This window comes from Typha latifolia, chromosome 6, assembly GCF_019914945.1.
Source record: "Typha latifolia isolate L0001 chromosome 6, TyphaL0001v2, whole genome shotgun sequence".
In the NCBI taxonomy this organism is placed as follows: domain Eukaryota; kingdom Viridiplantae; phylum Streptophyta; class Magnoliopsida; order Poales; family Typhaceae; genus Typha; species Typha latifolia.
In genome coordinates, this window is record NC_133091.1 from 4188666 (window position 1) to 4202081 (window position 13416).

The following is a 13416-nucleotide window of genomic DNA, read 5'->3' on the forward strand; positions in this document are numbered from 1 at the left end:
TTATTATGTATGCTGATTTTGTAGAGTTTAGTTCTAATTCTAATTTTATTGTATATTTTTTATACGTGGATATTTTCAATAGTTTATATTTTTAAATTATGCATTATTTTATGAGGCTTAATTTAAGTTTTATGGGGCTTGAAATTTTGCTTATATTAATTAAGGCTTTAAAAAAATTATTTAGGATTTAGGAGAAATTACGAAATTGAAGAGTAAGATTTGGAACATTATTTGGACGTTGGATAGTGAGGAGAGAGATTCACATAATTGTCTGATACATGGTAACATGGTAGATTCGTCCTACAATTGGATAGATGGCTCTAAGAGACTTCACTTGACTAATTTCTAAATTTAAATTACTAGAATATCTAAATCTTATCGTTGTCTAGGTTTTGAAACCAAAAATATAAATCTAATCATTAAATTTAAAACATGTCTCTTCTAAAAAATATCATTTATTACTTGTATTCTAAATTACATTTACAACACTTAATTGTTAAGATTTTTCTATCTCCTTTTATACTTAACTTGTCTGCCAGCAGAGTGCTTCTAATACAGCGTAATTCACTAATTTTTTCATAAGAGAAACTTATTTTTTGGTCAATTTAATCTTATAACCTTTTTATTATAAGATTGTGTGCTCAATTATTGTGTTGTAACGGTGATCGGAACATATTTTCTTTGTTTAAGAAAAAAAATGGCATTGTAATGGTAGTGCCTCTATAATACTATTTAATTCTAGTTATTCTTATCTCATTTCTTCGTTGACAAAAACCCAAATGTGATTAAATGAATGACATCTTGTAATCCCTTATTTCTTTATTTGCATAGATCATATATTTTGATATATAGTCAAATGATGTTCTAAAAAGTTATTATGGCTCTTGATAGTTCAAAATCAAGGCATTTTCCTGCTGATTTCTACTAAAGTAATAAAGCTAGAACGGCATTTTTCTGCCGATTTCTACTAAAGTAGTTAAGCTAGAACAAGAAAGGTACGACATATAATTTGGTATCTATCTATGATTATTTGCTTAAAAGGATACACAAGTTATAGATCTCTTAGCCAAGTTATGAAATATAGGAAGTTATAACTTAAGTATCTTTTTCATATTAAAGAAAATCTCTTCAAGTAGAATAATATTTTGTAGTTTTTTTAAGTGTTATATTTTGTTATTGGGACTATGCATCTTAATGTTATAACTTGTCATACTATATTAGTACATAATGTACTTTATGTAGCGCAAGATATGAGTTGTAATAATCTTTCTTCAACTACGTGGAGATTTTATATTTTTTTTTTATTAGAAAATTGCTTATCTTGCTTTATCTTAAGATGATTTTATTTTTATATTCAATATTTTGATATGTTTGTAATGACTCATATTAGTAGATTTCAAATTTTCAAAGCAATTTGTTAAATAGGAAATGCAAGAGCACACACAAACATATTATTTTAACGTAGAAAAACTCTTTATCAAACAAGGGTAAAAAATTACAAATCCCTTCTCTGGAATCAAACCAAGCATAATAACAATTAGCAGTTACAAAACATTTACAGACCATCCATTGTTACCCACAATCATTTCTAAAATGAATTGCTTGACTCCCCTCAATACACTGTTTCCCGTGCTTGATATCCAACCTTAGTGACCTTTAAGGTTGAAAATCTGTCTTTGTAACCCTTGAGGCAATAGTAAATCAAATCTTGAATCTAGTAGAGCTCTATCAAAATGTGGTATAAAAACTTCATCATTCAACCAACCAATAGTAGGTACTTTGCTCATGTCCAAGGAGATTATGAGTTCAACTCCAACCTCAAACAATATTGTGGAGAAATTATTTGGTGGTTGGTGGTTTGGTGGCTTGGTTCGATTCGGTTGATGGCTTGGTAGTGCGATTAGCTTGGAAGAACAGTTTAGCAACACAACGACTTAGAGCAGATCTCAGCGGCGTATCTATAAAGGGTTGGCTCTTTGTCCAGCCCATATCTAGCCTTCGAGCTCATGAATAATAAAAAAAAAAACTTCAACATTCAACTCTTCCAACTCTTCTCTTTTGCTCTCCCAAAATTTTTTTAATAGCCTCCTAAAGCTCTATGATATTTTATTCAAGACTTTCTTTTATAGTCCTAAAAGATAGGCTTTTAAAAAGCATTAATTTGGTAACAATTTAGACTAAAAATGTAATTTTTCTATTCTCTATTTGAACGGATTGAATTTCGTTCAAATGCCTGAGTGTTCTAAGTGAATCTCGTTTAAATACTCTTCCTATGTTCAATACAGTGAGCTCTCTAAAAAATCTCGTTCGAACACATTTTTTACGTTGGATATAATGAGTTTCTCTGAAAAATCTCGTTCAAATGCCTTTGCCAAGTTGGATATAGTGAGCTCTCAAAAAAATCTCATTCCAACAACTTTTCCACGTTGGATATAATTAACTCTTAGAAAATTTTGTTCGAACAAGTTTATCTTGTTCGAATGGATTTCAAATAGAATTCCTGCAACACTATTCTTCAAATAAAAATAGCTCTAATTTTGATTTTCAAATGGGAAGAGATTGTAATATTTACAACAAATCTAAAGAATTTACATGAGGAAATTTTTTTGCTTTCTCACAAATTATCCAATTACACAAAAATCTAACAATAATATATTCTCCGTTCTTAGACAATAAAAAATTCACAAAATTTATATAATTATAATATCAAAATAGTATTATGAAATATAACCAACCAAACACTTGTTTACTAAATATATTATTATAAAATATAATAAATTAAACACATATTTAATAAATACGATATTATAAAATACAATCAACTAAACACAATGGATTGTTTGGTTGAGGGCTTTTTTAAATACCACATTAATAGATATAGTATCTAATTTAAAAATTATTATTTAGTACAATAAATTTGAAACAATAGACTCAAATGCAATATGTTGGTATCCACTTAAATCAAATAGATGTCAAAAGAATATATATAGCCATCACAATTTAATCATCTTTCTCTCATTTTAATCTCAACACAACACCAACCAACCTCCTTACTTTATTTTGATCCCAACCTAATTCTAACCCAACCCCAGCCCATCCATCTCCTCTCGCGTTATTTCCATCTTCAACTTTAACTCATATTTCATCTCCTCTCTTCTATTATCTTTTAATTAAATACATGTTTACAAAATATGTTATTATAAACTATATGATTAAATATATTTTACTTACTGTACTTATACCCCAAATCACTTGATCCCCCTATATTTCAAAAGTCATAAACTAGACCCTATACTTATACTATTAGTTTTTCTATTAAATTTAACTAAATATCGTTGCTATTTTGGTAATTTAGCTGAATTATCTCAAAATATGCATATCTTATCTAACAAACATTATATCATTCAATTAAGTTTAACGAAAAAATCAATGGTTTCACTTTAGCCATAAGTATTTGGGCATAAATATAAGGGGTAAAATATATTTAACCATAAAATATAACTGAGCAATATGTGTTTAACAAATACAGTATTATAAAATGCATCAACCAAAACAAACCATTTGTTTATCTAGATACAATATCTAGAGAAACATGTATATCTTAATAGACATGTATTTCTAAATATAAAAAACTAAACGACCCCATTTGTCTTTTGTCTTATTTTGAAACACAACTTTTTATTTTAGAATAACAACTAAATATCATAACACTATTCGAGAATATAACTATTATTCATTAAAATTATATCTTATGCCACACACTAATCTAATTACTAATTTACCATTCATATTAATTCAATCAACATATTTCATATCAAATCAAAGAGTATTCATAATAATTTTATAAAAAATAAAATAACTTTTTTAATCTTTTCCTTCACTCTATATCATATCATATGTAATTATTATACCTTTATTTCGAAATATAATTGAACATAAAAATAGTTATTCCTGAAATAAATACCTCATTTTGAGAATAACAAAGATAAATATCTATTCTACGCCCTAAAGAAATATATATATCTTAATACACATGAATTTCTAAATACAAAAAACCCATTTTGTTTCACTAGATATAACATCAAGAGAAACATGTATTTTTTAATACATATATATTTAAAAATAAGAAATTAAGAACCCCTATGTACTATGTTGCTTAGATTAATATACATAACCTTTTCTTTTTGAGAGAAATAATTTAATCCCTCACATTGAGAATAACATTTAATTTTATTACAATACTATACACAATTCTCCTTATATAATTACCATAATATATATATATATATATATATATATATATATATATATATATATATATATATATATATATATATATATATATATATAAAGTATTCAAAACAGGCAGTTAAGCATATTATCTATGGATATAATTAGAGGATGGCGATATCCATCCTCCATCTTGTTATCATCGATAACTCCATATCTATCAAGATGAACGGTGCAAGATCTGCCTGCATAGAGTAGATTAAACGGACGTTCGCATACATCATACTGGTCCAATAATAATTATTCCTTGCTTTAAAATGGCGGATGGGTAGGTGGGTAGAAGGTGACCGTTTGCTTCTGCGCCGCGCCTGCCCGTAACTAACACCGCTTACCTTCCGCTATTCCCCGCCAAACAGCACACACTAGTTTGTCTGACGTGTCGAGTTGTCAATGGAATAATCCGGTGGGACCCACCTACCTCTGTTCGACCTCTCCTACTTTAGTTTAGATCTATGCTCCGATCCCGGAAGCCAATTTAATTCCTTGGGTTAGATTTAGAAAGAGAGAGAGAGAGAGCGATTTAGTTACCTTAGCTCTCGATTCTATCGAGGAAGAGATGGCTCGTAAGAAGATCCGGGAGTACGACTCGAAGCGCCTGCTCAAGGAGCATCTCAAGCGCCTCGCCGGCATCGACCTCCAGATCTTATCCGCCCAGGTCATATCCATCCCCCCCCTGCTGTTCTCTTCGTTCGCATATCTATTTCCGATTAAAATTCCCATCATGGTGTTTTAGCTGCTTCGGATTGGCTTGTTACTTGATTGGAAGATGTCAAATTTGTACCTTGATGATTTCAGATTCTTTAGATTACTTAAGTGTATGATCGGATATACGAGGCTTCGATTTTTTATGCGAATTTTCGGTTTGAACTATTTTTACGTTACGAACAGTTCCATGTCGATGCTTTTATTGGATTGGAAGGTGTTTGAGTATTAATTTATGATACGAATTTGACATTCTGATAATGTGAAGGTTACGCAATCGACGGATTTCACGGAGCTGGTGAACAAGGAGCCATGGCTGTCGTCCATGAAGCTGGTCGTGAAGCCCGACATGCTTTTCGGGAAACGTGGGAAGAGTGGCCTGGTGGCGCTCAACTTGGATTTGGCCCAAGTGGCGCAGTTCGTCAAGGAGCGTCTTGGAGTCGAGGTGCTTGATAGTGGAATATCGGATCTCGGTTTTGTCTTTTTTCACTGGTAGATCAGAACACGGTGTAATGAGTGATGCCTTTGTTGATTTTGTAGGTTGAGATGGGTGGGTGCAAGGCTCCGATTACTACGTTTATTGTTGAGCCTTTTGTACCCCATGACCAAGAGTATTACCTTTCCATTGTGTCGGATAGGCTCGGATACACCATTAGTTTCTCAGAGTGTGGAGGGATTGAGATCGAAGAGAATTGGGACAAGGTGAAGACTGTCTTTCTTCCCACCGAGAAGCCCATGAGCTCCGATTCTTGTGCTCCATTGATTGCCACGCTTCCCCTGGAAGTAAGTTGCATCCCTTTTGCATGTTATTATCACATCTTCCAAATGCAAATCTGTGTTCAGACTTGGTCTGATCTGAATAATAGAAAGTCCATTGCTTTTCTCCTAAAGGATTGAATTTTGTCTTAGATCTTTTGTTGAACAAAGTAATAGTAGTTTAATTCATACTTGGTATATATGATCTTTAGGTACGAGGGAAAATTGGAGACTTCATAAAAGGGGTGTTTGCCGTTTTCCAAGGTATGCTAGAAGAGTAATTCTTTCCACTTATATATTAGTCATCTCTTTATCTGTAAGTTAGTTAAAGGTTTTGCATATTTATATAGTCTCAAATTTTCACTTGAAAATTTTAATTTCATCAAACTTGGAGTACTTTTCATTTCGAGCAGCATTGTTATAAATTTTTATAACCATTTTTAATGAGAATGAATGGTTGCATCTGTCACAGACTTGGACTTCAGTTTTCTTGAGATGAACCCATTTACTTTGGTGAATGGGCAGCCATACCCACTGGATATGCGAGGAGAGTTGGATGACACAGCTGCTTTCAAGAACTTCAAGAAGTATGTCTTGTGCTTTTTTATTTTTCTAAATAGAGTTGGATGCTTTCTCAACAAATCCATGCGAAGTTTGTTTTGATTACTCTTTTTACTGTGCAGATGGGGAAATCTGGAGTTCCCACTTCCTTTTGGCAGAGTCCTGAATCCTACAGAAAGCTTTATCCATGAACTGGATGAGAAGGTAGCCAAATTTTCATTTGCTCTTACTCATTTCCTAATTTGGTCAAATTTCTATTGTTGGAAAATTTGCAGCACACACTTTTAGTATGATAATATGGTAATACTTTTCACCTACGCCCTATGGTCAAACCTTATCTTCACATATATGCAAGTATAAAGACTAATTTGCAGCACATTGTACTCCATAGGTCATTGGAAACACATTTGAAATGAAATATAAAAGGCCTATGGTTCATAGGCATACACTAACTAAGGTATCCCATTTTTATATGGAAAACAAGTACAATCTATTATACTCATATCTTGATTGAAATAGAATATGAAAGGAAATAATGCTTACTATACCTTCGTCTTGTCGAACTAAACCAAAACCTGCACAAGTTCAGCTTACAACATCAAATTGATTAACACTTGAATTTTAATCTCGAGCTTTTGTCAATCTTAAAACTCATACAAAGCAACGATGGCCGTACCATAGGAACTGATCGTGCCGACCACCGGCCATGTCATAAGAGAGGGAAAGAAAAAGGTAAGGGACTACTTACCTTCGCCGTCACCGTTGCCGTCGCCCGAGCTCGCACCCCCGTCGGGTGCTTTAGCCTGACTGAGGGAGGAAGAAAGGTTGAGAGAGAGAGAGAGAGAGAGAGAGAGAGAGAGAGAGAGAGAGAGAGAGAGAGAGAGAGAGAGAGAGATAGATTAAAAACTTAAGTTGCGGATCTTGATAGCGAGCGGCGACTCGGCGATGGCAAGGTCGACGACGAGATCAAAAGGCGAGTGGCGAAACTACCATTGCAGTATCCCTCGTGTCACGCGCCGGTATGCCACCGACATGGCTATCCAAGATACAAAGGATGATGCCACATATGTACTACTAAGCATTTCTCTCTGTCTATTAATAAAATATCTAGTAGGATAAGCCACCACGGTCATCTGTAATCATGTTGAATCTAAGCTCTAGTCCCTACACTTGCAAATTGCAATCCTCCTTTTTAGAGTATAGACCGAATGTTCTATATACTTTCATCTTTCATCTTTCAAAATCTTGTTTCCTTGCCTTCTATCCCTTGTTATGTCATTTTGCTAGTATTGTTGGTCAGTGACAAGAGAGAGCTATAAGGACTCTAAGATATTTCCAGAAAAGGGTAGATTTGTTAAAAAAAAAACTCTCAAAATAATCTCTTAAAAGCCTGAATTAGAAATTGAACCTTTTCCATTAAGTTCATTCCACTGTCACTATCTCTCCACAACTCTAGGAAGTTCCGCATTTGCTACCTAGCTTTCTTAATAGTTTTCCTTTGTCTCTTATTTGTTTAAATTACAATTAGGGTTCCATAAGAATGATTAAATTAGGGTTCCATAAGAATGATTAAATTGTGGGAGGTTATACTTTTCACTATGAGATAGTGAACTAAGAATGACAAGTCAGTGTACATTTTGATACCTCAAAAGTATAGATTATGGATGTTATGATAATGAAGAAAACAACCAGGAAAACTGATCTATTTTTGAACCATTAGTGGTGGACGGTCACTTACCAGGATGTCTATCCTTGAACGAGAAAGGACAATGAAGTAGCTAGGCTCAAGACAGTAAATATACTTTAGCTTTAGTAACATCAGGCATCAAAGTAAAGATGGTTATTCTAGAAGATGGTATTATTATAGAACTAGTGCAAGATTACTTTTGTAGAAGTCATTCAAGTGACAAAATGCAAGATTGTCCTGGTCTTAGTATTTACTATTTCTATTGAAGTATTCTTTTATGAAGTGAGAAGAATTAAACATCAAATTAACATCCTAAAGAACTTGTGCTGCTGATATTTACCTTATATTATGATTCTCCTTGAGGTAAATAATTAAGGACTTATGATGATCATCATAGATAGTTGTCCCAACATCAGAGAGCGAAGAAATTTTGTTACTATCATGCTATGCATTACACTGGAAGCCTTTAAATACTCTGGGGTAATAAAGTGATATAAGCGCAAATGTGAATAAAATGTCATGCTAGATGCTTAATGAGTAAAGAAGGCATACTCCTGGCTTTGATCCTTTTCTTATGGCTGTAGTTTTTCTTATAAATTATGACTCAATATGGATGCCACTACTTATCTTTGCCTCTTATATTTCACTACAAATGCAACAGGATATGAAATGTAAATGGTCCAAGTAGGATAATCTATAAAAGTATACATCTTTTAGATGACCTAGACTACCTTTCAATAGTTAAAAGATACAGATAGTAGTCATGTGATAAGGTTCCAATTGTCTTGTGGGAGTTTATACGAATATTGTTGCCCGAAATTCTTGTTCATCTACTTAATGCCACCACCAATACATATTTTATCTGGAGTACGGTGATGGTTGTTATAGCAAGGTCGTCATATATGCGGAAGATACAGATGTGACTTCATGACATTCTATCTATTTTCTTACACTTTAAAGTTTCTGTGCAAGATGCAGATATAGCTTAATATTTTCCTTATTTATTTATTCTGACTATAGGATGCAACTTCCATGAAACTAGTAGTGTTATAGTGCTTACAACTGGTTTCAAGATACATAGCTAAGGATGTCTACTATAGTTATCTTAGGGTAGCTTGCTAATTTTGATGAAATTTGGTGATTTCTGACTAACTAAGCTGTCATTCCAGACAAGTGCATCTCTGAAGTTCACAGTTTTGAATCCGAAAGGGCGCATATGGACAATGGTTGCTGGTGGTGGTGCAAGTGTCATATATGCTGATACAGTAAGCCTAAATTCCTCTGTACCACTTTCTCTTTTTTCTTTTCTTTTATGAAGGATTATTTTTCTGAGTGGTTTCAACTCATCTAACAGGACTTTCTTGTTGATGAAATTCTACTGCTTATAGCGATAATTTAATCCGGTGTTGAACTTGTTGAAAGTATCAGTATGCAAATCTTATTTTGATCCTTACCAGGTTGGGGATTTGGGTTATGCATCAGAGCTAGGAAATTATGCAGAATATAGTGGTGCACCGAATGAGGAAGAGGTTTTGCAATATGCCAGAGTAGTTCTTGATGTAATAGCTTTATTGACTTTGCTTCCTTAAGTTAGTCATACTATTTGTCTAGTTTTGATAGGCACAGCTGATTTACTTCAACGCTGGGCTCCATTTTGTTTGCACAGTGTGCAACTGCAGATCCTGATGGTCGTAAGAGAGCTTTGCTAATTGGAGGGGGTATAGCTAACTTCACTGATGTGGCTGCTACTTTTAATGGCATTATTCGTGCCCTGAAGGAGAAGGTTGGATGTGGTTTCTTCTCTGAATCAGTCTTAGCTACCAATAAATTTTCAGCATCTAAAATATTTGTCACGTCACTCTACTTGAAGGAATCCAAGTTAAAGGCTGCGAGGATGCACATTTTCGTGAGAAGAGGTGGTCCCAACTACCAGACTGGGCTTGCGAAAATGCGGGCACTGGGTGTGGAACTAGACATTCCCCTTGAGGTATATGATGCGACTTTGGTTGGTTCAAACAATAAGTTCCACATCTCCACTATCCTGCGGAGATTTCAAGTTTATCTGATGAATTGATCCAAAAATCTCCAAAATTTTTTGTGTAGGTTTATGGACCAGAGGCTACAATGACTGGGATTTGCAAGCAAGCCATTGATTGCATCATGTCTGCAGCATAATTAGCATTAAGTTGCTGAACAATATATAACTGTGTCCTCTATATTGTCCAAGCAGCTCAGTTCACTGATGATTTCTGGTGAAACACAACCAGAAACATTTTTATAGAGCATAACTGTAGTGTGCTGCAATAGGTACTGGAATTTTGAACTTCTGGGGTGTGTAATGTTGTGATAGTGTAATTCCATCAAATGAATTGCATTCCATCTGAAAAAGGCAATGCTGGATTCCAACTGCGGATGTGCACTGTGTTTTTCTGTTTCTTTTTTTTACTTTTAAACTTTGCATGATGATTGTTAATTGTTAAGTATATAGCTCAATTATGTTTAGCTTGTACTAATTAAAAAAATTGCAGTTTGATTGTAATTTACCTTATATCATTTAAACTTAAACACTTAATATGATAGTACTGAATTGATTAAAGAGGCTCATATTCTATAAGAATTCTCGAATTCGATTCGAATAGTGAGACACAATTAAGTTTTCATTTTTCTTAGCCTGAAGTGAAGATAGTAGAGATAATTTGGTTAATTTATATTTTATTTATGACAAGAATTATTGATGCTTGTAATTTGGTACGAAACAAGTGAGAGTTAAAAGTGCTTAAATTTAAAGAATATAAGATTAAATTAAAATTAGGTTAAAACACACAGAGTAAATTGAAAATTTTCCTGATACACTATATATATTTCCATGTATTTGGGGATGGTATTTTTTATTTTCTGCAATGATTTCAATGGCAGTTATGTAATAACGATAGTGAAGAATTTGAAATAAGAATCATGCAAAAATCCCTTTTATAACGTTAAAAAAAAAACCCCCAAAGAAACAAGTAGATATTGCCAAGATCTCCATCTAAACCGGATTCAAATAATAAAATCCTTCCAACAATCCTAATCCTAATCCTATTACACTTTCAAATCTCCGAGAACAAACGAGTCGAGGGTGGGAAGAAAACATCGATGGAGATGGAGATGGAGATGGAGCAAAGAGGAGGAGAGGAATACGATGATGACATTGTCGGTACCCACTTTATTCCGACAGAGGAGGAGCTCATCGCCGATTACCTGTGCCCGTGGGTCGCCGGCCAACCGATGGCCTCCGATTTCGTCACCGTCGCCGAGGTCTCCTCCATGCCGCCGTGGGAGCTTCTTGCAGGACGGGAGGAGGCCTACTTCATCTTCGAGCGGAAACAATTGGGCTCATCGCGGACCAGTCGGACGATGGAGAGTGGGAAGTGGAAGAAGGATTCTACCGGCAAGGAGGAGACGGCCATCCTCGACTCCGGCGAGACCGTGCGGTGGAAGAAGAGCATGTTGTCGTTCCATCTCACCGGATACGACAGCAGCAGTGGGTTCGTCATGCACGAATACCAACTCTGCGAACCAGCCGGCTCTCGTAATCGGCAGAAGAAGAGGAAGATATCTAGCTCGGTGGTGGACTCCTCGTCTTCTTCTTCTTCTTCTCCTCGTCCTCCGCCTCAATGGGTTTTGTGTCTCATTAAGATGAGCGCGAGAGCCCAGAAGAGCTGCAGATCACGCAAGCGTGCTCAAGAAGAGGAGGTTTCCCTCGATGTGTTTGATAAAATGCCCTCCATGCTGATGCTATCTCAGGATAGCCTGATTCAGAGCAGCAGATCACGCAAACGTGCTCAAGAAGAAGAGGTTTCCCTCGATGTGTTTGACAAAATGCCCTCCACGCTGATGCCATCTCAGGATACCCTGATCCAGTCCAGTGAGCATACATCGGATGCTCCTTCATCATCAGGCATGTTCCAGGACTGGGTCCAGGACGATGTCGACGAAATCCTTCACATGCTTGAAGAAGTTGACCAACATCTTGACTGTGAGCCATCAGCTGAGAGTGCAGACACACTGGTGATCCCGCCAGTGACTGTTGCAACGCGGTCCCAAGAAAAGTTCGACGGCTCTGTTGGTGACAGTGATCAGAAGACAAATTTAGCCTACGACCAGCAGGTGGTGGTGCACCAAGAAGCCCTCCGATGTTTTGACACGCAATCAGGCTTTGGTGCAGGGGACGTGGGCAATTTCGTATGTGATGCAGAGATGTTCGATTGTTCTTTCTTGCATTACATGTTTCAAGATGTCGATGCTTACACATTGGATGAATTCACCGATATGACTGGGTTTAACATGGCTGGGAATGTAGTTCAGGAAACAGCACCTATGGCATCTCCTCCATTTTTTGCATAGCATTGTATGTATATTTTGGGGTCTTATTCTCTTATTAGCCTCAAGATGCAATTTTGTTATTATGCAACTGTACAGGGCTGGGTTTACTTATATATGGTTTACATTTAATATATATAGTGATTGATTTTATTGAGTGATGTTTTACACCATCCACTTTCTTGGTGCTCCACACTGTTGTTTATGTGCAATTTCTTTGATCACAATAATTTCATTAAATGATATAAACTTCCATGAAACAGAACCTTTGCTGGCATGTTGAGGAACCTATCTTATGTGTTTCAGTTAAATGTCAAGCAATGAAAATATCCTAATTAAATTGCATTCTTTTTTTTTGAGATTAATCTTAATCGGAGTAGAAATATGTGAAATGTTGTTCAATAATAGCTTCAATAATAGTTGCACGAGGAAGAACCCTTAATATCTATTTAGACTTGGGAAACAAAGAAGTTGCATCACAAGTTTTGTGATTTCTCGTGTTGTCAGTCAGTCTCAAAACTGCAGAAATTGTTGTATGCTTACTTTTTTCTATAATTGTTGGGTAAATGAGCTGCAACATAGAAAATTGAATAATATTACCATATTAAATTTTTTTATTAATGCCAAATTGGAAGATATACTTTATAGATTGATTACAAGGCAAGTGTTTCAATCATTAATAAGTCTTCTAAGATTTGATTTCTTATGCATACTGATGTATAATGCTCCTATTATGATAAGATGCTAACCAGTGGTGCATTATTTATTTCCTCCAAGGTTTCTTGCATCTTGTTTAATAAAGATATTGCTATATTCACGAAATTCCTTGAAATGGTCGAAACATGAAATTATGTCTGTTGTTTATGTTAAAATTTTCCTATGATCAATTTAAATTTGATTCTACAATGCAGCATTAGATTTAATTGTTTTTAGCAACTGTCCATGCCCTTCACATTGCTTTCCTAATGTATTGCCATATTCATGAAATTCCTTGAAATGGTCAAAACATTAAATTATGTCTGTTGCTTATGTTTAAATTTTCCTATGATCTATTTAAA

General features: G+C 34.8%; 2 protein-coding genes across 2 annotated transcripts; both read left to right on the forward strand.

The window, feature by feature from the left end:
* The first annotated feature begins 4758 nt into the window (after positions 1 to 4758).
* On the forward strand, positions 4759 to 10410 carry LOC140790911 (ATP-citrate synthase alpha chain protein 2). Its single transcript, XM_073141223.1, has 11 exons — positions 4759 to 4945; positions 5261 to 5437; positions 5533 to 5775; positions 5961 to 6012; positions 6221 to 6335; positions 6432 to 6513; positions 9166 to 9261; positions 9454 to 9555; positions 9663 to 9779; positions 9867 to 9983; positions 10100 to 10410. Exons 1-11 carry the CDS (start codon positions 4847 to 4849, stop codon positions 10169 to 10171), a joined length of 1272 nt encoding a protein of 423 aa, XP_072997324.1. The 5' UTR covers positions 4759 to 4846; the 3' UTR covers positions 10172 to 10410.
* Positions 10411 to 11024: 614 nt separating this feature from the next.
* Positions 11025 to 12526, forward strand: LOC140790882 (uncharacterized). Its single transcript, XM_073141193.1, has one exon. The coding sequence runs from the start codon at positions 11132 to 11134 to the stop codon at positions 12380 to 12382; it is 1251 nt and encodes a 416-aa protein (XP_072997294.1). The 5' UTR covers positions 11025 to 11131; the 3' UTR covers positions 12383 to 12526.
* Positions 12527 to 13416: the final 890 nt, after the last annotated feature.

Excerpts from the sequence above, each read along its gene's own strand:
- LOC140790911 (XM_073141223.1), top strand. The coding sequence starts at position 4,847 with ATGGCTCGTAAGAAGATCCGGGAGTACGACTCGAAGCGCCTGCTCAAG. Across the intron at positions 5,438-5,532 it reads AGGAGCGTCTTGGAGTCGAG|GTTGAGATGGGTGGGTGCAA; the intron begins GTGCTTGATAGT and ends TTGATTTTGTAG. Across the intron at positions 9,984-10,099 it reads AACTAGACATTCCCCTTGAG|GTTTATGGACCAGAGGCTAC; the intron begins GTATATGATGCG and ends TTTTTTGTGTAG.
- LOC140790882 (XM_073141193.1), top strand. The coding sequence starts at position 11,132 with ATGGAGATGGAGATGGAGATGGAGCAAAGAGGAGGAGAGGAATACGAT.